Below are 23,907 nucleotides of genomic sequence, written 5' to 3' on the forward strand. Positions count from 1 at the left end.
ATATCTCTTTAGTCTCCTTTAGTAGGAGGGTTTTTGAGGATTTCAGCCCAGTTATTTTGTAGATTGTTTTTCAGTTTGGGTTTTTCTGATATTTTCTTAAATTAGTTACAGGTTGTGAATCTTTTGTAAAAATACCACAGAAGTGATGCTGTTCTTCTTATTGCAGTCTGTCAAGTGACACATGATTTTAATTTGTTTCATTATTGGTGATATTAATGCTGATCACTTTATTAAGATGTCAGCCAGGTTTTTCCACTGTAAAGTTACTTTTCCCCTTAATTAAGTATTATGCAGTGAGATATCTTGAGACTATTCAAGTATCATATTCCTTAACAAACTCTTCAGTTTGTTCTTCATATCACTAACAGAATCATGGATTTCTGTTTTATTCATTGGCTTAGTATTAGTTTTTGAGGCATATCAAATTACCACAAATTTAGTGGCTTATAATAACATACAACACACATGTATTATCACAGTTTCTTTGAATCAGGAATCTGGGCATACCTAACCTGAATCATCTGCTTCAAGATTGCTCACAAGACTATAATCAAGGTGTTGGCCAGGGCTGAGGTCTCATTTGAAGGCTTGACTGGGGAAAGGTCCACTTCAAATTTACATGGTTTTTGGCAGAATTCCTTTCCTCAAGAGTTATTGGAGACTCAGTTCCTAGCTGGCTGTTGGCTGGAAGCCACCCTCAGTTCCTTAACACGTGAACCTCTTCATTATGATGGCTTGCTTCATCAAAGCACGTAAGCCAAGAAGGCAGTAGAGTCCATTAGCAAGATGGAAATTACATAACCCAGAAGCAAGATATTAGGCTATTCCATGCCCAAGTGGACAGGATTACTTACAAGTGCTATGTTTGTTTTGTATTGTTTTGCTTGTTTCTGTTATTTCTATTTTTATTTTTTAAAGTGGCAGTTTCTTTTTATTTATTTATCGGGGGGGAGTAATTAGGCTTATTTATTTATTTATTTTTAACAGAGGTACTGGGGATTCAATCTAGGACCTAGTGCATGCTAAACACACATTCTACTACTGACCTATATCCTCCCCCCATTACAAGGGTTATGAATATCAAGAGGTGGGAATCATTGTGGGGGCATGTGAGAGTTTGTCTGCCACTGTTATGATCCATTATAATCATTATTTATTCCAATGTTCATTTTGTCTCAGAATTAGCCTGTGAGAGCCTTTTACAATGGCCCCTGTGTCATCTTGCCATGTCTCCACCATTCTTTGTGTACCATAAGAAGACATTCTAAGCTCATCTTAGACTTTTCCTCCCACGCCCTGGAATCAGTCTTTGTTCTAAGGAGCTCTGGTTCCTTTTAGTGGAGAGTGATATTTAGAATCATTAAATGTACTCATTGCTATTAAGATGTTACTGTTATCAGGCCCTCCTGGTTGATGGAGCTAGGAGAGTGTGTGTATATTTGTACACATATACATATATCACTTACCTAGAAATTTCTCTGTCTCCATATATATTGTAAGCTTTGCATTCATAAGATTTTTACTTCTAGTTTGGCAGTATAGTATTCATTCTGATTTTCTTCCTTTCTGTATTTGTAACTCTTCTCTGATGAGCTCTTGTTCTTATTATCTTCAATATTTGATCTACCCCCTTATTTGATGAATTTTCCTGTGTAACTCATCTCCCATTGCTGATAAAGCTCTCTTCATTTCCTGCCGTATGCTCTGCATGGATGCCTTCCTCACCCTTTTGGAATCTATTTGCTGTGGGCTGCCCCTTCCACACTCCTCTCCTCATTGAGTCTGAAACTCCATGCTGGGCTGCTGTCCCTCCACCTTGCTCACCATACTGGGTCTGAAACTCAGTGCTGGACCACTGTCCCTCCACTCTCAATGAATGTCTTCTGCCCACTTTGGAAACCCTCAACACCCTGTCCTCCCCCATCATGTGGACACACTCATTATCCTGCTTACTGCCACTCCAATCCCTCATGTGGAAGCCCTCCTCACTCCACTAGGGCTGTAGTATCGTATTGCCAGGCCACCCTGTTGTAAATATATTTTCCCACACTCTGCTTGGGCTCCAAAACTTTATGCCAGGCCCCTAACCTCTCAGGAACACCTTTTTCACACCACTTGAAATCCAAAAACCTGTACAGGGCCACTGTTGCCACTTTCACCACTCAGGTTGATGCCCACTTAGCTTGTACTCACTTAATGGCTGTTGCACTGAATTTTTCAGGTAGGAAAGGAGATGAGGGAAGAACAATCAATTAAATTTTATTTTTTTATTAAAATCTTGCTAGTATTTTTACAGCAAATGCTTTCAATCTAGTGCATTATAATTTGTACAGAAGCCAGTGATTCCCACTTCTGTGTAATACTTACAGATTTATAGCTATGCTTTCATGCTGTATTTTTACTCACATACTAGGGGTTTATTATCATGTCATATTCATGATTTCTGAGCTTATCTAGTCCACCCCACCACTCCCGAAAACCCACAGGTAGGTTTCAATTTACATGTATCTGTCAGTGCTACCACAATTCTTGGTTTGAAATCATGGGTTATTTCTGACTCATCTTTCTTTGTTCCTTTAGTCAGCCATTAAGTCCTGGTCAGCTTTCTCTTTGTCTTCTCTTCAGCCATTACTTCGATGATTACAATGGCCTCTTGGGCGTGATTCCTTTTCTTTAGTTTCTGAGTCAGGCCAGTGTCCCTAAACCACTTTTGGCTTCATATTTCTTAATAAATGAGATAACTCCATGTCTGACTTCTTAAGTGCCATTTTTATGTGGCATTATTCTAGATAGTCACAGTATCTGGTTTTGAATCCTATATTTACCACTTGTGAGGTACCCATTCACTTTTAGTCATTTATTTAACCTCTCTGGATTTTATTTGCTTACTAGATTATTTTACAGGTGAGTAAGATAATGAATCATGAAAGAGCTTTATCCAGCTCACGTACCTTCCAGTACTAAGATCTGTATTAGTAAAGTAATCAGTGTTACTTTATCGGTATTCTCACTATTCTGTAAGCAAAAACTTGTTTCCTTATGTCTCTTTGATATGTAGCTTTCATTGATCTCTTGCCATTAAGCACATGTTTATTGAGCATCTACTATGACTAGATGGTGGAGACTGGGGGGAAAAAAGACATGACATATCTGAGAAACCTAGTCTGGTAAAAGAGGCAAATATATAGCTTTTATATACAGTAACAAGTGCTGCAATAAAATTAAAGCCTTTGAACTTTTCTAAAAATTAGAAATTTTGACTAAACATATAGCAGCTGTTGTCTAATACAGTTTAGTATATTATTATATTTTTCCTTGTTACTATTTGTGTTAGTTAATTTACCTCCCTAAAATAGAGTGTAAACTACTTGAAAATAAGTCTTTATAGTACTGAGTCTGTGGATTTTGGGAGACAAAAACATTGTGGTCTTATTTCTGCCACTGACATTTAGTCACTGTATCTTCTCTGAACTTGTGTTTACTGTCCTGTTAAAGTAAAAATACTAATAACTCTTTGACAGGGTTGTAATGATTAAGTGAAATAATGTTTTTAAGCGTCTAGCACAATGTCTGGCAAGCAATTTATGCCTGATAAATTTTGGTTCTCCTCTCCTTGTCCTCCACCTGTGTCCATTCTGGTTATGAACAATAAATATTTGCTTAATGGATGAATGTATTGATTCCATGGTCTGCAGTTATTAATGGCTTCCCCGAACATTTTGAAATGCAAGTGACATTCATGGAAGTCTGTTCTTGGTAATGATGGCACTTTATATTTTTTTTCTTTTGCATTTCAAGCTTTTAGATCCCTTACTTTAGTTTTACCACAACGTTGTGCAGTAAGGGTAGGCAGATATGATTATCCTATGTGAGAGTTGGGAGTTTCATTTTTGAAGTGAGTGAACTAAATTGGGATTCTTCAGAGGCAATCATTGAATTCGTATAGGTAGAGTCTGAATGTATTACGTGGCCTATGGAATATTATAGTTATCTTGACCTGAATTTTTTAGTTGATATAGTAGTGAAAAGGGAATTCTTCTATTCCATGGCTTAAGGATACATAAACTCTCAATGCAGCAATCTTTTCATTGTTGATTATTATAGCTTCTATTACTCCTAGAAGTTGACCAACAGGGACCTGAGTTTAGGAGATTTTGTCATTCGGCTTCCATATAGTGAATGCTAAGGCCAGCTCTTTGCCTGCAGGGCCCTCTATCAGTGAAGAGAACTGTGGCTTTCTCCAGGCAGCCACGAAGGGGGAGAAGTCAAGGTTTTTACTGTTCTCTGCGAAAATGAATTTGTGCTGTTGAACCTGATGGGCATTAGATACTATATTCTCCTTAAAGCACTGCAGGCCTCTGGTTACAACATTTCAGTCTATTTTTCTGGTTCTTTCAAGTAGTAGAAAACATGTTTCAGGCATTTTTTTAAATGCCGAGTATGCTTTTTAAAAGCTTCTAAAACTCACTCAGTTGAGTAACAAATTTCAGTTGTAATACATTATTACAATCTTTAACCTTCTTTGATTTTGCAAAGGAGAGCCAACTGGGGTGAGGTTAAGTAGAAAATGAGCTGAAGAAAGAAATATGTGCTGTGTAGGACTAGATTTGTGTAGGATGGAGGCACTTGTGTGAACCAGACTTTGTTGTAGCTTTTGAGATTGCATAGGAGAAACATGTAAGGAATAGATCATTCATAAGTTCTTTAACAGTTAATAGAATTTAAATATTTGAACGTGAGAATGTAGTTGCTAGATTGCAGCTTAGTTTAGAACCTGCTTTTTTTTAATTAAAAAAATTCTTAAGTGTGTGAAGAAAACATTAAGAATTTAAAATAATTTGCAAGGAGGAACAAACTTTTACAGCCTAAACTTTAAGTAGAAAGCTATATGTACTTTTTGGGCATTTAAAGGGGATTATTTATTAAATGTTTTGTCAGAAATTGACCTATCAGAATGGCCCTGATATACAGAATACATAAGACTAGTAACCAAAATGGCACTCTTTTCTGTTCTGTTATTAATGCCTAAATTTCCCTTGTTTTCCTCCTTCATTTAGAGAATACAGTTAAATGTGAAGATAGAAGGGAAAGGGGTAGAATTAGAAGTTACAGCCCATTCCATTAATTTTGTAATTATATTTTTTTCTCAGTGTTTTTCAGTGGCATTTACCAGTATGGGTAAGATTAATTGTTACAATACAAACCAATTTGAAAATTGGTTTTTAAATTGAGCTATAATATATAAAATCTTATGGTAATGTGCAAATCAGACTATATTCAAGTACAGTTTTCATACCCAAACCAATTGTCTTGTAGTAATTGAGAATGCATCCTCTGTGTGGTGTTTGCAATTTAATGCTATTTTAGAAATCACACCAGTATGTAGAGTGGCTTTCCTGGGTATATGTGGCTTACTATTGATTATAATTTTATCTTGGAGTTTTAGTTTAAGAGTATGGGGTAAGCCCCTCCGAATTCTTAGTTGTTAAGAGTTTTAATGGAAGATGAAGATGAATGAAAGGCATTAGAATGAATAACAGAAAAGGGAGTCAGACAATCATTAATCAAGTACATACTGCAAAAATAACACAGCATCTAATATAAAATGAAAGAGACAAAGCATTCAAAAGAGGAATGCTTTAAAAGCTTACCAACGAGAATTCATAAGTATAAATAAATATGTATATTTTAGTAAAAAAGTGGAGATCTTACAAGTGGCATCAGTATGGCTGAAAGTGTATGAGCCATCTACCTCTTCTGAAGCGAAGGCAGAGGAATGACAGGCTGTCTTCCAGTGTCTACTCTATTTTCTTCCATTATTTCCTTTTTTCTCTTTTGTATTTTCCTTCTCCGTTTTAAAAACTCTTCTTCCTCTCCCACTTTTCTCAAATTCAATCCCTTCTTCAGAGTGAGACTTTGTTCTACCCAGCATACACAAAACTTAAGGCACTTGCTTAATAATATATATTGTCTCATTAACAATGAGAGAAACTCAATAACAATGAGTTTCTTTTACATTAAGGATTTTAAATATAGAAGATTTTATGGTTGAGAGAGTGTCACTAGAATGTAAAGGATTTTTGTCTCTTTTGCTCATTGCTCTATCCCTAGTGCCTAGGACAGTGCCTCCACAAGGAGGATACTCAATAAATACTTGTTGAATAAATGACTAAAACATTAGACATTTTAAGTATCATCTACAAACAAAAATTGTGTTTTTTTGTTTCCAATGTTGAGCAGTAATATGAGTAGAACAGTGGTTCTCAAGGGGGAAGAAACTTTAAAAAACAATCCTGCTCTCCCTTACTCTCTTTTTCCTGCTGCCTTCATACTGTATGAGAATCTCTGCTACTGAGAACCACTGGATGAGACTAAAATTAATATAAATAGTTCTAAGGAAATATAGAGGTAAATAGTAGATTTACATTGTCAGGGTAAAAGGGAGAAGGAAACGACAAATTCAAAGATATGGGAATAAGATGGGTATTTGAACAAAATATTAAGGTAGTTAAATAGAGTGTCAGGGCCAATTGAAAGGACAGAGAAGGTAAGTTGATGTAGGCAGTGAGGAAAAATCAGATTAATAGAATGCTTGGATTTCATACAATAGGTGTAGGGAGCTATTATGAATTATTGATGACAGTGACATGATAAAGTGAAGGCAATTCTATTTAGCTGCTGTTGGTAAAATGGATTGTATCTTGAGTTGAAGAAACATTGGAAACTGCATAAAGTTAGGAGATTGTTGTAGTAGTGCAGAGCATTTTAGCTTTTCTGGTTGGTAAGTTATCCAGTGATGCCTTTAGCAAATACCCTTTTTTTGAAGTCTGATGTCTCCACTTTATGACCTGGGGCTGGACGGAGGCAGAAGGAAGAATTCTGAACTAAGAAGCAATAGGCCAGAGTTTTAGTTACTCCTCCTCTACTTTCTAAATTCATGGTCATGGATAAATACTTAATTTCTTCTGGGCATCAATCAACTGAACTGAAAAATAAGAAAATAATGATTTGAAAGCAGGAGTCTAGACCATTTTTTGGAGTCCTTTGCAGCATACTGTCTTTTTATCAGTTATAGATAGTGAACAATGAATACCATATTTTGTATGCTTAATATTAATTTCTACAACTAGAGTGTTTCAAGAAGAAAAAAAGCCCCATGATGATAGTAAATATTTCAAAACTTATAATTTAGTAAGTTTAGTATTATGTGCACTGACTGCTATTTTTTTTTTAATGTTTTCCAGTTTTTATATGTACTATGGTCAGGTATTTTCGTTTTTTAGTATTATTACACTGTAAAAACACCCAAGTTGATGGAGTTTTAGCCTAGGATACTTTCAGGGAAACCTGAAGAATGTAAAAACTCTTCTAAAAGATAGTGTTTTATAAAGCTACAGGAGCAAAAATACTAATATTGTTAAATTAGTAAAACTAGAAATTGTAATATCTTTTTTTTTTTTTTGCTACTGAATATATACTATATTGTATATATATACGCACACGTATTTTTTTGTTTTGAAGGTTTTAGTACCAGCAGCTTTTTGGGTTCTTTTTCTCTCCCTGTTTTTCCTTCTTTCTTTGTTGTTTTTCTTCTGTTTGGGTTGTTTCTTGCCTATTCCCTCTACTCCTCCTGTCCCCCCCTTAACCCATCTGGAAGGATGAAGATGCAGCTGCTGTGGTAACTATGCATTTTGGTTAATGAATAGCAAGCAGACTAACAGGGTACATAAAACATATGCAAACTGCGGAGTTAGTTGCTGTCAAAGCTCTAGGGGCATAATAAATACTTTTTCTTTTCCTTCTCCCCACCTTCTAAAAAAACCTGTAACTTTCCTGTGATACTTTGTTTTCTAATTTACCATTTCTAATATTGAAATGCTACCATGAATTACTCCTTTTTTTCTGCTTAGTCTGAAGAATATTTTACACTGTGGTGAATTTATGGGGGATGAGTTGAGGTGCATAGAGGAAAAGAATTGAATACTTGGATTAAGAAGTAGATTTCCTTTAAATTCATGCATGGAAGAACAGGGACAAAAATTTTTACTGAATATTTAGTTTTTTGACCTGTAACTTTTTTTTTCTTGCTTTTTGGCCACTAGTGCCCCTTTTGAGTTTTTCTCTGGGGTTAGAACTAGTAAGTAGTATGTTTCTTGAGGATGTTTCTGTCATAAAGGCCAGCTGCAACTGGAATATTATATTCAGCCAAGCTTTGAAAATTCCTGTAATCTGTGCCATCCTGTCTCATACTGTCCCATCTCATAGTTGTCCTCTCTCTGCAGTGCTCTATGCCCAGGTCTCTGTGGCTGGGCTGCTCCAGCCTGGCGGACAGCATGCCTTCGCTGCGATGCCTGTATAACCCAGGGACTGGCGCACTCACAGCTTTCCAGGTACTTTCTCTGTCTCTGTGGGTTATTTGCGGGCATTAGTATGTGTCTGATTCATTAGTGTGTCTCTTCTTCTTTTCCATGCTTTACTTAACTTTACTTTTTCTCCTTCATATTGCCTGTATTTCACATCACTCAATTCTCCTTTAATTTTTAATGTAGATCCAGACTGATTGACTCTTAAGACATCTTATTTTTATTATCACGATTGGTTTGCCAAAACTGACACAGCACAATTTGACTTGTTGGTTTTCATATCTAGTAGAAGTATGATAGTGAACTTTAAAGTAATCTCATCAAATAACATTCCATATGTAATGTTTGTAATGTTTGCTCTGGACCTACATAAAGCCAATTAATGTGATCAGTCAATCAATTATAACCAGTTGCCTGGGTACCTTCTTATGTTTTTCTTATGATTATTAAGAATATAAAGTGCTCAATTCAGAGTGTCTCTTAGTTACTATACTACTATCTATGTGTGTGTGTGTTTTACATAAATAAGAACTGTGTTTCTGTATATCTTGATTAACAGGTCTAGTTTCAAGGTAGAAAGGCCTTCATGACCTTTGAATATAGCACTCAGCTTGAGACAATACAACTGGTCTCCCATGGACCATCAGATTCTAACTCTCTTCAGCCTTTATTAGAGGCCATTAGAACAATTCCAGGATGTGAGAGAAAAACTATAGAGGAAGGGAGGATAACTTGTAGAGGAATATGTAAGAAAATGCTTGGTGCCCGTTGTTTACAGATTAGGGTATCACATATGGTGATTTTCTTGGCAGAAGTGTTACCTATCCATCTCAGGTATTTGGAATTTGTGTTTAGCATTTGATAGTAATATATAACAAATTACTTTTTGAAATTTGTTTTTTAGCTTATGTAGCTCATATTCTATTTAGGAGAATTTCAAAGACAAGCTGTAACCAAGCATCATAACTAAGCGTGTGTGTGTGTGTGTGTGTGTATTTATTGAAGAATAGTCAGTTTACAATGTTGTGTCAGTTTCTGGTGTATATGACAAAGTTTTAAAAGAGGGGAGCTTAAGTATTCCACATTCCTGAGCAGTGCTAACAATTATCTTTAATGATACTATTTTAGAGATGCTGCTGCTGGATATTTGTCTTTTGCAAAATACAATATTAATCTTCCTTTTTTGTCTTATGAGATACAATATAGAAAAGGGTGTAGGCTTTAAAATTAGTTAAATCGGGTCTTACATACTGTCTGTCACTTGTGTGATCTTGAGCAAGTCATTTTACTGAATTTGCCTGTAAATGGAGACTGTAGTAAGGGCATGCAGTAAATTATTGGTTTTTATCATCCTCATCTTCACCATCATTAACATTATTGCTGTTATTGTTAGAGAATATTGATATCCTGAGAGTATCAATTTATTTCAAACTTTTTTTTTTTTAACTATGTATCATATTGAGTAAGTTTTGGCTCTCAAGGAACTCATAGTCTAGCCTTTTTTTCTTTTTTTTAATTTTTTTTTGCGTTGTGGTGAATTTAGCTAGACTGCAGAGTTGGAGAGAATAGTCCCTGCAAGACTGCCCTCACTTCAGACATCCGTTGTAAGGAGCCCCTACCACCAACCTCGGGTGTGATAATTCACTAGAAAGGACTCAGAGAACTCATTGAAAGCTAGTATGTTCATGGTTTATTACAGGGAGAGGATGCAGGTTAAAATTAGCCAAAAGAAAAGACTTATAGGTCAGAATCTAGAGGGAACCAAATGTAGAAATTCTTGCCATCCTCTCCCCATGGAATGATGGATGGCATTATTACCTCCTGGCCACAGTATGTGACAATGCACACAGAGTATTGCTGGTATTGCCAACAAGGGAAACTTACCGAAGCCTTGTGTGTCCAGAGTTTTAACTAGGGCTCAATTACAAACTTCCCACATGGTTGACTTTTAGTCTCTAGCCCCTCCTTGTAGGTCACACTAATGCTTTCAGTCTCCATTTCTTCTCAGGATTGGAACTGATAAAAGTGTGGCTCAGAGCCCCCATTGTGAATCACGGTGCCCCCAGGCAAGCCAAGATGTCCTGTTAGGTAAGAAGTTCCAGGGACCTAGCTACCACTAGGGCAAAAGCCAGACCTCTCTTTGGGTAAGGTTAATTCTTCAGGACACAAGGGTCCTAGACTTCTTTGAGAATCTGATGAGAACTGTTGATCTTAGAAAAATACATATGACACATAGGCAAAATTTTTATAATAGTTTTATATATACTATTATTATATTTGTAGTCTCTTGTGAAATGAGAGAGAGCGATTAAATTACATAATCCCAAAAGTATAATCTCCCAAACTGATAAATTCTAATAAAGAAATGTGCTCTAAGAATATATAAAAGAGGAACCTGATCTAACCTGAGGGTAGGGGTAAGGAAGGTCAGATAATCAATGTTTAAGATCTGAAGGATGAGTAGGGATTAGGCAAAGGGAGGAGCGAGGGAACATTATAGGCTAGTGTAACCACCTCCTGCTCCTTCCCCAGAACAAGTCAGTTTGGTGTATTTAAGGACCCTCCTGAAAAAAAGCTATTGTTTCGGAGAATGAGGAGAATGGAGTTAGGAAAGACTGGGGAAGCTTGATCCAAAAAAATGGGCAATTAGTGAGCAAAAAATTTGAATGGATATAATACCAAAAAAGATACACAAACAGCAAATAAGCACATTAAAAGATAGTCGCAGGGAAATGCAAATTAAACCACAGAAAGATACTACATTTCTACCCACATACTTCTTCCCACCCTGGAATGTGGGGATGGGAATTCAGTACACCCTAGTAGTTATTATATCTTAGCTTAATATGAGAAATGTTATGCTAGAAAATTCCTTAAAAGCAGAAGCAATCTCTTATCCATTAACTTCCACACTTACCCTGTGGGGTTTTTTTTAGTAGCTAAGGCTCAATAAATACTGATGATTTGAACTATATTAGATAACTGGTGAAGATAATCATTTGCAGTTAAAAAAGTGTACAAGTTAAAATAATTTGACCTGGACACTAAGATACCAAGAATAATTAAAATTTTCATTTGGCCTAAAACAGTCTTGAATCTAAGGTCAGTAGGAAATAATTGTGAACAAATTCACCAACAGTCTCAGGACTTTCTCTAGTCTTAGTCAGAAATCAACAAATACTATTTTTTAAAAATATATTGAGTCCCCTCATAAGTTACTATACTTCTGGAGTATATTTGGAGAAAGGTTGATTTAGAGATTTTGCTGGAAAATTGAGAATAAGTTTGGTGTGTGGGCCTTGAGTTGTATTGCAGGAATAAAATTGTGTGACATAGGCAGAAAAGAGATGTTTAAAAATGCCTTAGAAAAGAAGCCCCGTGGCCAGTATACCATGTAGTGGTTAATGGCCTATGGTGTTGGAGTTTGGAGAAGAGGAAGGATTTATTGCAAAGGCCAAGTGAGGAGAATGGGCAGCTCTTGCTCAAAATAACCAGAACTCTCCAGTGGTTTTGGGGGAAGAGTTTTTGTAGGTGAAATTTAGGGGTGGGTGGGAGGGCTACAGAGTGTGAGACTTTCCTCTGATTGGTTGGTGGTGTGATAGCAGGGTGGTGGTCCAGAAATCTCAACCATCAACCTTCTGGTTCCAATCAGTCTGGGGTCAGGTGATTGTGCTCATCTTGAATTTACAGACCTCCACCTGGGTGGGCCTTAGTTCCTGTAGGAGAACTCAGAGATAAGTATCAGATTGTTGTGTATATCCCTTGGGGAGGAACTGGGACTCTGCCCCAGGCTGCACCTTTTGTTTCTTGACTGCCTTTCCTTTTTTTTTTTTTTTTTTTTTGGTATTCCCTCAGTTCCTTAATTAGTAACTGAATCTGCCCTTTGGAACTCAGGGAAGGTCTAGGAGGCTGAAGCCCTTTTTCCTGCAAACAAGAAATTGGGAACACAGAAAGGCTTTTGTACCTGGGAGGGGCCCACAGGATCCTGCTTAGTTTCACCTTGGTGCCAGACTGCTTGAGATTTGAACCTGGCTCTATCTAGGTATGACCTTGGGCTAACACTTTACCTCTCTATACCTCAGTTTTCTTATCAGTAAAATTAGGATGGTAATAGTATCTACCTATTATCTGTAGGGTTGTTGTTAGGACAGAATGAGTTGATTTATCTTAAGTCCTTAGAACAGTGTCTGGTAAATTAATAAGTTCTATATTCTCAGAAAAATCCACAGACTAGGTTTGGAGGCTTTCAGCAAATACTGTTTCACCTTGGTAACTACTAAATAAAATTTTTTTTTTCATACCTTATAGCTCAGTCTTGTATCATAGCAAAGCCTACTGTTGGTTAAGGTATTGATAAGAAAATTTTGCTTTCCCTAACATTACTTTAAGTATTGTTTTTCTTGTCTTATGTCTGAAAGAGATCATTAAGTCATTAAGTCCTAGGTAGCAAAAATGGAAAGAATGAGTTTATGTGCTGGTTTTATTCCAACAACTTGTTCTATGTCAGGTTCAGTGTACACAGGTACTCAATATTGCTGATTGACTAATTGGCAGATTCAGGACTTAAGTCTAGTCTTTACTGTTTCCACTACTAGAAGTACAACAATCTTAGTACATTTTCATCTTTTTGGTTTGGGTTTTACCTTACTTATTTAGATTTTTGTTTATGTAAAAATTATATACAGTAAAATACACAGATCTTAAGTGTATTCTCAGATGAATTTGACAAATGTATACTTTTGGGTAACCTTACTCTCGAGATAAAGAGCATTTCCATAATCTGAGAAAATTCCTTTGTACCCGCTTCCCGTTTTACCGTATCCCAAATGTAATCACTGTTCTGATTTGTCACAGAAGACTAGTTTTGCCTATACTTGAGCTTCATATAAATGTAGTCATATAGTATACATTCTTTTGTGTCTCTTTTCTTTTGATCAACATGTTTTTGAGATTTATCCATTTTGTTAGTTTAACTTATTCTTTTTTATTGCTAAATAAAATCCACTGCATTAGTAAACCACAATTTGTTCTTCCATTCGTCTATTGGTATGCTTTTGGATTGTTTGCATTTTTGTCTACTATGAATAAAAAGCTACAGTATATAGTTTGTACAAGTCTTTTTGTGGGATGTGTTTTATTTCTCTTGGGTTAATACCTAAGGGTGGAATTACTGGGTCGTAGAGTAAGTGTATTTTTCACTTTAAAAGGTACAGTCAAGTAATTCTTCAAAGTGGTTATCCTAGTAGGAATACTTATTTATACTAATCATACAGGAGAAGGGAGGGTTGGGGCACAAGAGGATGACCATGTCTAAGTCTCAGTTGATTCCCTGGTGTGCACCCTGCCAAGTGAGGGTCCTTGGCTTTGTGCAGGAAAGAATTCAAAGCTTCAAGAGTGAGCCATAGTTGAGTAAAAGTAGATTTATTTAGAGAGATGTGCACAGTAGGGTGGAGGGGGTGCTGGGGGGTTACAGTAAAGGTTGAAGTAAAGATACACACTCCTTAGAGTGCTGACCATCTCGGAAGGCAAGAGAGAGAGAGAGCTCAACTGCGGGGTACAGTGTTGCTAGTTTTTATATGCTAACAAATGAGAGGATTATTCCAACTAATTTGGGAAAGGGGCAGGGATTCCCAGGAATTGGGCCATCGCCCTCTCTTTGACCTTTCACGCCTAGCTTTGGAACTGTCAGTTGTCATGGCACTTGTGGGTGTGTGATTTACTATGCTAGTATACATTACAATGTGTATAATGTAGCTCAAGGTCCATTGGAGGTTCAATCTTCTGCCATCTTGTGCCTCAGAGTCTATTGGGAATTAACTTTTGTGCCATCTTGGTGCTGATTGCTGTGTCATTCTTTTAATGGCTGTGTCCTGCCCCCTTCCCTCCTGTCTCACTAATATTGATAAATATGTTTAAGGACGTGACTTAGTAATAGTTTCATGGCATTTTTTCCCCTTGAAATTAATGCATTCTTTTAGTAAATTTGAAGTATCTTCGAAGTCAAAATTCTGTAACAGTTGGAAAGGAAGAGCCATGGAGTCACTGCTGAATTTGTTGGATTATCCTCAGTAACTCAGATGAAAATGGCAACATTGGGATGGTTTGATTATTGACATTTCAAACCACACATTTTAAACTAGTGGCAGGCAAGATGCTGAAAATACTGTTTAAATAGATTCTAGCAGGACATGAACATATTTTAGTCTAGTTTGAACATATTTTCATTTTCATCATTCCATTGATTTCTCTTGGAAAGTATATGGGTGATTAAGAGGATTTCTCTTGATTAACAGTGGGTATATTTTGTGGAATCATTTGTTTATCCTTAGCAAAAGGTGATCGTATAATCTATACTATTACATGAGAATGAACAATAGCAAGTGCTTAAAAATAGATGAGTAATTAGGATCCCTTATTTTCTTTAGGCATTAAAGGAGGGAAATTCCAACAATAAGAATATAGGTAGATTTATATGACCTTAGAATATTTTAGGTGTCAGTATAGCTAGAAATTTTAGGGAAGTTTTGAGCTAAATGAACCATATAATATTTAATATTAGCTACAGTCCTTGTCAGAGGTTGAAATTGTTGGGGGTTGACTCCAGGAGAGATAATGTATTTTATTATTTAATAATACTTAGAAGTCTACTAAATCTCACTGATGCAGGAAAAACAAATGTGGGGGTGTGAGGAAGTCCTGCCAAGTATGGGTCCTTGGCTTTGTGCAGGAAAGAATCAAGAGCGAGCTACAGTTGAGTAAAGATAGATTTTTTTTTTTTTTGGAGAGATACATTCTGCATAGAGTGTAGGCTGTTTTAGAAGGTGAGAGAAAGGCCACGAGGTGTGGCAGTTGGGTGCTCAGGTTAAAGAACAAGTTGATACACAGTCTGTAGACAGAGCAAGGGCCACCTCCGAAGATGAGGCCATGAGGTGCTGTGTCGCTAGTTTTTATGGACTTCATATGCTAACAAGTGAGAGGACCATTCCAGCTATCCTGGGGAAGGGGCTGGGATTCTCAGGAATTGGGTCACCGCCTACTCTTTGACCTTTTATGATTAGCCTTGGGACCGTCACTGCGCCTGTGGGAGTGTCATTTACCATGTTAATATTACAATGAGTGTATAACGAAGCTCAAGGTCTACAAGAGGTCAAATCTACCACCATCTTGAGCTTCAAGGTCTACTGGGAGTTGAATGTTCCACCATTTTGGTGTTAATTGCTGTGTCATTCCTTGAATGGCTGTGCCCTGCCCTGCCCCCTTCCCTCCTGTCTCATCACCATCTCCTAAGTGAAATGTTAGCATGGAACAATACTAGGAAAATTAAGCATTATTCAGAGTATATGTAAGTATGCATATATGGAAGACTTAATGCTGTATTTGAGGTTTTAGTTGGATTATCACACTGAATATAAATTAACACTGAAAACTTATTATAAAACAATACCATGAGGAAAACCACCCCATGACAAAAAGACTTATCAAGACCTAACTAATGGTCCCCCCTGTTGTATATGAATCATCTCAGGACAGCACAATTTCTTTTTAATAAAAAATTTAGTTCTTTTTTGTTTGTTTGTTTCTATGTTGACATTTGACCTATGTTTATCCTAGCCACATCCTTACATTAGGAGTTTGCATATAGTGACAAATCAAAAATGTTTTTTGTTTTGTGGGGAAAAAAAAACTCCCCCTTGCTTATAATTATTTGGTAAGTATATAAACAAGAAATTTTCACCCATAATCCTACTTTAAGATAGTCATCAACATGTTAGTTTCTTTCAATCTGGAATGATTTACCTATTCATGCATGTATGTACACACACAGGCATGCCCAGACAAATATAATTTTGTTTTGTAATATATTTATTATTATCATTTTATTAAAAAATTATAAACTGTAAAAGCAAAAAATTAATAATTATAGAAAATACAGAGAAGTAGAGCAAAGGAAGGAAATATTTTAAATGTCCTCCCAGATACTACCATTTTACTGATACTAGTACTCTCTGGTTTTCAACTATGTTCTGTACTTGTCCAAATTCTACATTCGTCAGCTGGTTACCCTGATTTTGGTTACTCTTTATCTCATGGCCAGTTGCTCACATGTTTGCCAATTGAACAAAGTTTGAACTTGGGTTGCCACTTATGTAATTGAATGGCTTTCCACCACTTCCCTTGTGTATAATTCTTAGCCACTTCAGATTCACAGTTCTCCAAAGGTGCTGTGTTCTCCCATGCATCTGTGTCTTTGCATGTCCTGTTCTCCCTACCTAGAGAACCACTGATACACTGTTGTAATTGTTCCCTCACTATACTGTGAGTTCCTTGAGAATAGGATTATATTTTGTTCATTTTATGTTTTCCAGTGTCACGTACAGTATCAAGTGCTTGGTACAGAGTGTTTGTTTCATGAATTTTTGCTGAATGAATGAATGAATGGACTTAGGTAAAACTGTTAAATAACATACATAGAGGGTAGGAGGAGAGAAAGCATTGAATTGCTGGTGGTACCTGCACAAATACAAACAGGTGTTCTGTATTCAGAAAGAAGTCATGATAGTTAAATAGTCAATTCCAAAGACTACATATTTACATGGAAAAAAGGAAAACATGCTGAGTCTGATTTATGGGTAGTCCTCAAATTTTATACATTTGGCTTTCATACAACTCACACCATGATGATCCTTTCTGAATTGGATTTTGTATGCTGAATTTGGACTCTTGTTGATGAACAAATGCACATTTCAAGCTATTAAATAGTGGCACTGCCAGCCAGCTAACAGTTCAGTTTCAGTGATGTCAACATCTTTATCTTCACAGCAGTGTTTGTGCAATTATTTGACTATTTTATTGCACTTTACTCTTACTCTATAAAAGAATAGATGCTGGGAAAATTAAAATGGTGATGGTAGTGATAAACAGCCTACAGAAAAGATGGAAATCTTTAGACACACTGAAAGTGATCCTTTAGCTTTGATTAGGAATGAAATTAAAGTATATGTGCAAAATGTTGGAAAAATATTATTGAAGGTCATTTCTTAAAAAGTCTAATTATGGATTTTAAAACATTTTAGCTGACATTGAAACTTATTGTTCAGCTTCTACCCTTTCCATTTTTGTTAATATTTAGCTAAGAAAAGTTAGAGATGTCCTGAATTTGGTGCATTTTACTTTATGCTGGGAATAGTCTGTCTTGGAGGAATGACACCATTTAGACTAATTTGTCTTTCAAGATGCCTACATGGATATTTTAAATACTGTAATTATTTCAAATTTTGTAAGTATAGATTCCTCCATTGCTGAGTATTTTGACATGTTTTTGATGCAGGTAGTGTTCATTTACGGCTAATGTGCAACACGATCTAATGTTTAGACTAAACCAAATCACCTTATTGTGAGATGATCATACTTCTTAAAAAATTTTTTTTGGTATTTTTCCTGATGGATCTGAAAAATTAAACTTTTCACTCCACAAGGAGGGCTAATTGCTTTTGTTGAATAATGTTGGATTTTTACCTAATTACCCTTCTCCATGACCCATAATGGCAGAAGGAACCCCAGGGGGCCTGGAGTTGCCCCAGTAAGAGGCACAGACCAGAAAAATGGAATTAATGAAAACTTTAAGGGTGATGGAAGCCTTACTAGACAAATGCTTGCTGTAGGCAGTTAAGACTCACCTGCATTCTCTAGAGAGGTATGTATTACTTTCTTTACATTCCAAGATTACCTTTTTGTTATTGCCATCTTTGTGCTGAGTAGAGGCCAGAGTACCACAGGAGTTCTTTCTGTGCTATTCAAGAATCATTGTTGGTTATTTTGTGACTGCTACAGCCATTTGTACCTTCTTTCCCTATTGTTCTGCTTTATGTGATAGTGTTTTATTGTCTTGCTGTCCTTCCTTGTGTTCGTTTCTAGACTTGGTATTTTATGCTGACTGTCAAGATGTGGAATCTTGGTAGATAGGCAGCATTTAGGAAACTCTGTCACTTTTCATGAAGAGAGAAACCCCAGGTTACTTATGATGGCCTCATGGCCAAGGAGAAAGAGGGAAGACCCATCTCTTGACTGTTTAGCTGCTTAGGCTTCTAAGAATTGCAATACTTTACTATTGGGAGGTCATACCCATGAGTTTTGTTTTTCCTAAGAGTGATGTTGAGTAGCTGTGAGCTTTTCTATATTCTCTGGCCCAGTCCTGTGGAGGCCAGGTCTATACTTTGAAATAGTTGGGCCTAGGATGTAGTATATCATCATGAAATGGGATTTTCCAGTGTACCTTCGCTTGCTGGATTATCTGTCATCTGCCTTTTAAAGTTCTCAGGTGCATACTGTTCAAATTCTTGAGCACTTTGTTACAAACCTAGTATCTGTGGCTTGGTCTGAATTAAATTGGAATTTTGTACCCTGTAATAAGGATGTAAAAAAGTATACTTATTTTCATATATGATCCTTTAGCAAAAAGTTCAAGTCTTAGCTCCATTTGTTTTAATTTTTTTGTGTGTTAGATGCCATAAACAGAAGGCAAAGAGTAGAGGGCTAAGCACTCGTTTTATGTTTTCATGTTTCACACACACAAATATATACTGCAGTATTTATAACTAGTTTATACAGGGGAGAGGGTGTAGCTTAGTGGTAGAGTACATGCCTAGCATGCACAAGGGCCTGGGTTCAATCCCTGGTATCTCCAATAATTAATAAACAAAGGGCCTGGGTTCAATCCCTGGTATCTCCAATAATTAATAAACAAACAAACAACTCCCCCCCCAATAGATAAAAGTGAAATAAATTAATAAAAAATAATGATTACAAAAACTGGTTTATATGAAGCTTTTGTATGTGAACATAAGAAGTTTCATATTTGAAAGAAAGCACATGATTAGTTTTACTAAAGTGTAGTTGCTGTTGTTCATTCTAGTTTCTATCCTTTGCATGAGCCGTGTTTTGGGGAGTACCTGTTTCTTTACTGGTGATAAAACATAAGAGAAATTTCTAGCATGATGTTAATATAGTTCCCCTAGATTTTTTAATTGGCAGGTCATTAATTTTTTTTAAGCACTTCAGTTGCAGCATAGTATAGTCCTTTGGGGAGAATTGGTAAAATGAGGATGAAATGGGTACAGGATTCCAACAGCTTGAAAATAACACAGTATTTGACCAAAATCTCTTCTGTATTCCCTACTCTGGTTCTATTCCAGTAGTCTTGGAATTGTGCCTATAGAGTATTTACAGTGAGATTATAAAACTGAATCATGATTTTGGTGAATAGAAGCCAGAGCATGTGGCTCCAGCACCCCAGCTGGCAGTAAGCTCTCCCTAGGTTTATGAATGTAGTTAGATGGCCCCCAACTGTTTACAAGACAGCAGAGGTGAGATCTTTGATTGACAAGTCAGAAATGCATTAGATCATTCTCTCTGCCAGTCTCTGGTTCATGCTGTTAAAAATGTCAGCCTCCAAGTTTGAATGGCAGCCTGAGGGCCTTAGAAGCTTTTTGTTTTCTGAGATGGAAACACAAATTGGATGTGTGCCTGAGTGCTTCATCCTGGGCTGTAATTTCATCTTTTAGCTAAGAACCACAAGGTACACGAGCAAAGCACCCTGTAAACAATAATACTGTGGAAAAAAAATAAACAAGGTCGTGTTTCTGGTACGTTGATCCGATGGTGTCCTGACCTCTATCACGTTGAACATCTCCACTCTGATTGCTGTTCCCTTTGGCATTACAATGAGAGAAAGAGAGACTGACATAGGAGGAAAAGATTTAAAGTTGCAGTGTCGTTGCACATTCCTTGTATTGGCTATGAAATATTGAACTGTCAGAATGTGACACTTGATTTTTTAAGTAACCTTTCTTGTTTGAGGTGTTTGCAGTTCATTCTTTTATCCCCCATTTGTCTGCTTTCATTGATAGGGTTGGAAGTAGTTGCCTTAAATGCGTGGGAAGGGACAATGTTAAAAGAGAAGTGGTGCTGATGGAGCCAAATGAACTTAACACTGGAACATAAATGGAGGTTGTGAGGCATGGGCAGAAGGAGACCTAAGTTGGGTTAGTACACTAATATTGGGGTTTATGGATCACATCCTATATGAAGGAAGAATCAGCTTAGGTCCTGATTCTGTTTTTGGTGGAGGCAGGAAGTTGGGAAGGCGGTATGGATAAGGATAAGAAATGGAGTGACATAGTTTGTTAAACTGCTTATATGACAGTATTGCCAGTCAAATAAATATTAACCCAGCTATGTTATTTATTGCTCTAATTATCCAACGTTTTAGCAAATGGTTCATTATTGAAAGCCTTAAAGTTTTGGCAAGAAAAATACCTTTTAAAAATGTGCAAAATTCATATTTATATAGTAAGAACGTTAATGTGTAGATAATATGAAAGAACCATTATGTTTGTATTAGTGTATCTCGATGGCACGTGAATAGAAAATCTTCATTGAAAAAGCCTAACCATAGATTTATTGGAAAATATTTTCTAGTAATAGAATGAGTTTTCTATTGCTGTTTGTTTTAAGTTGCAATGTATCTTAAAACATTTTATATTAAAAAATCCTTTTCATTCTAAGAAAACAGCTCTATTGACAGATACGTGCTTTTACTTAATTCATTTTGGGGCATAGACATTACAAGTAAAGTTTTTTTTTCATTCTTAAACTAGTTTTATTTTGATATTTTGGCATGCCTTGACTTTTTCTTTTCTAAATTACCCACTGTGAGAAAATCCCACACGAGAAGTGGACACAGGTTGAGAGGCAAAGTGAAAGGGAAAGGTGCTGTAGAGACAGAAAAAGTAAAGTTTTAAGTGAGAATGACCTTTTGGAATTCTTCTGGAGTATGAAAAAGTAGGAGATTGTGTTGAAAGTACTCGAATTAACACTTATTGATGCTTTTAAAGGACAGCTATTTAGCTTAGCCCTCTCCCTTTGCAAATGTGAAAGACAAGCTAGTCTCTGTTATGAATATATAGTGAAATGTGAAATGCACTGGTGATAGTCATTCCTGACATTTCTTAATTCCCTGCTTTGAGGTCATGCTGGAAGGAGAGAAGATAGTATTTGTAAAATAATGTCCTGCTCCCTTGTACCCAGAATTATGCCCTCACTTAACAAAGTACAGTGCAGAGAGTGCAAGACAAAGGGGAAGGATATTGAGAATTACTTATTGTTGTTTTAAATATTTCTGTATATTTTTAAAGCAGAAATACTGATGTAGATTTGCTTTTAAGCTATGAGAACCCAGTCTTGAATCAGTGGGGGAGTTTTCAAAAATTGTTCTTCTAGAAATTGATTTCTCATTGGCTGATTTCCTGAGGATAAGTAAAAACAAACTATACTTTTCAACCTTGGAAGAACAAGAGAAATGTAAGTCCTTACCTAAGAAATAAGACTAGAAATACGTACATTTATGGGACTTCCTTAATCTTAACACAGAGAAATTATACAAGTTTTCTTCTTTCCTTGGTGTATTATTACGCAGCAATTAATATGAAAGTGCCTTGCAGTCCATGGGCTTTTATTCAGCCACACCCCCATAATAATTAGCTTTATTACTTGAAATCCAGGCTGGCCTTATAAGTAAAGATGGGTGTCTTCATAGAACCATAGAATTTCAGTGTTGGAAGACATCAGCAGGCTATCATCTAGTCATACACAGAAATCCTTTATGAAGTGTTTTTGGCAAGGGGTCATCTATTCTGTGTTTGATCGCTGCTGTTATTAGCAAGCTGAACTTCTTGAGGCATCTTGCTGTCTTCTGCACTGTTGATTATATTAGAAAATTTTCTCTCAAGAAATTTAATTCTGCCTTTTGTGGTAATATAAAGTAATTGTTTTCTTTTTCATATATTTATGGATTTGAGGATAGCTATCATGTTGGTTATATTTGCTGTTCCCAGAGTGAATATTCTTGGTTCTTTTGATGTTTCTTTAGAAAATAATAATCATTCCTGCCATTTTCATACCCCCTATTTGATGGAGGGTGTTACCTGGTTGTCCTTCCTTGTGAATGCATTCCACCTTGTATGGATGTGTAATGGGTGTCCTCATTATAAAGTGGCATGCAGAACTAGATGCAGTGCTGCAAAAGTGTAATACTGTAGAGTACAGTGATACATCCTGTTTTGAACATAATTTGGGTTATGTAATTTAATTACTGCAGCCTAAAATCAAAGATATCTGTTTGGTGTAGATGATGGGAAAATCTGGAGAAATTTAGCTTGGGTGTATTTCCTCACCTTTTATTTGAAACTGGAAAAGCATATGTAAGCACTTTGACAAATGATATAATGTGGCATATCTGAGTGGTACAGGTATTTTAAACCAACACCAGTTCCTGAAGATAGTGAACATCTGCTTAGAGGTGTTGTAGAGCTCCACAATGCACTAATTGAATTACTCTTTTCAGGAGTTGCCGACTGCACTAATTGAATTAGAATCAGAGAGAGAGAGAGAGAGAGAGAGAGTGTGTGTGTGTGTGTGTAACTGAGATAATTCCAACCTTAACGGGAGACATTGGAAGATATGACTGATGGTGTGTACTGTGCTGCTATCTAATGGCAGTCCATGGAACTACTACATGGTCTCCAGGGAAGAGGGAGTGCAGTCATCTGATCTAGTGTGACCTCAGGCTAACCCCATCCAGTTTAGTTCAAAATGTCCCAGGATGTATTTTTGTAATTCTAAATCTAAGAAGAAAGAATGTGATTAATTTATCCATTAAAAATTAAGATATTCTAAAAGATATTTTCTAAACAACTTTATTGTATAATTTCTGTACAGTAAATACACGTATTTCAGATTACAATTTGATGAATTTTGATAGCTGTATACACCTATGAAACCACCACCATAATCAAGATGGATATATTTTATTAGGCATAAATTTTTTTATGAAGTATAAAGTCTCAGATATTCAACTGAATTTAAAACTTCTTATTTCTAATTTAATTGGTGAAAAGAAATCCAAGTTACTGTCAGTGGGTCATGTTCTTTCTCATTTTGCCTTTCATATAACATAAATTTAAATAAAAATTATCTTTTTGTAATGTCTTAGTGTCACAGAAAGTAAATATAGGACTTGTTCTTAAATTTCTTCCTGGTTGTCAAAATACTGAGATTAGTCAGTATAAGGGTGTTATCAAATTTTGCTTATATAATTATGCTTACACAAAATTTTTAGTTATTATAGAAAAATATTTTAATTATGGCAGTATCAGAGCAAGTTCAACAAATCTTTGTTGCTCTAGCTAATCGTTTAAAATTTAACTATAACACAAGTTTGGGCAAGTTTGAAATTCTGTGAAGTAGATAATTTTCTTTTCTAAAAAAAGAATGTTAGTCACAATTTAATGATTTTTGTAAAACATCACAAAAATATAATTATGTACAACTTTAAAAGTAAATACACCAAAGAGAACTCAGCATGAACTATATTTTAATTCACTGTAACTCTAGGCATTCTAACCTGTAAAATAGCCCTTAACAGAAAAATACACATGTATAATAACATGGTTTACAGAATGTGTATGTGTGCATGTACTTCAATAAT

General features: G+C 36.0%; 1 protein-coding gene across 8 annotated transcripts in view; it reads left to right on the top strand.

Annotated features, from left to right (window-relative positions):
- The window catches only part of BTRC (beta-transducin repeat containing E3 ubiquitin protein ligase), a 154,478-nt gene that overhangs the window by 36,550 nt on the left and 94,021 nt on the right, over nucleotides 1-23,907 (top strand). For 6 of the 8 annotated variants that reach the window (XM_010974458.3, XM_010974461.3, XM_064488348.1 and 3 more), the window contains one exon: nucleotides 8,283-8,390. The exons of the other annotated variants lie outside the window; for them this stretch is intronic. In XM_010974458.3, coding sequence (XP_010972760.1) covers nucleotides 8,283-8,390 — 108 coding nt within the window. The remainder of the gene's footprint in view (nucleotides 1-8,282; nucleotides 8,391-23,907) is intronic. 8 annotated transcript variants of the gene reach the window in all.

This window comes from Camelus dromedarius, chromosome 8 (assembly GCF_036321535.1).
Source record: "Camelus dromedarius isolate mCamDro1 chromosome 8, mCamDro1.pat, whole genome shotgun sequence".
Classification (NCBI taxonomy): domain Eukaryota; kingdom Metazoa; phylum Chordata; class Mammalia; order Artiodactyla; family Camelidae; genus Camelus; species Camelus dromedarius.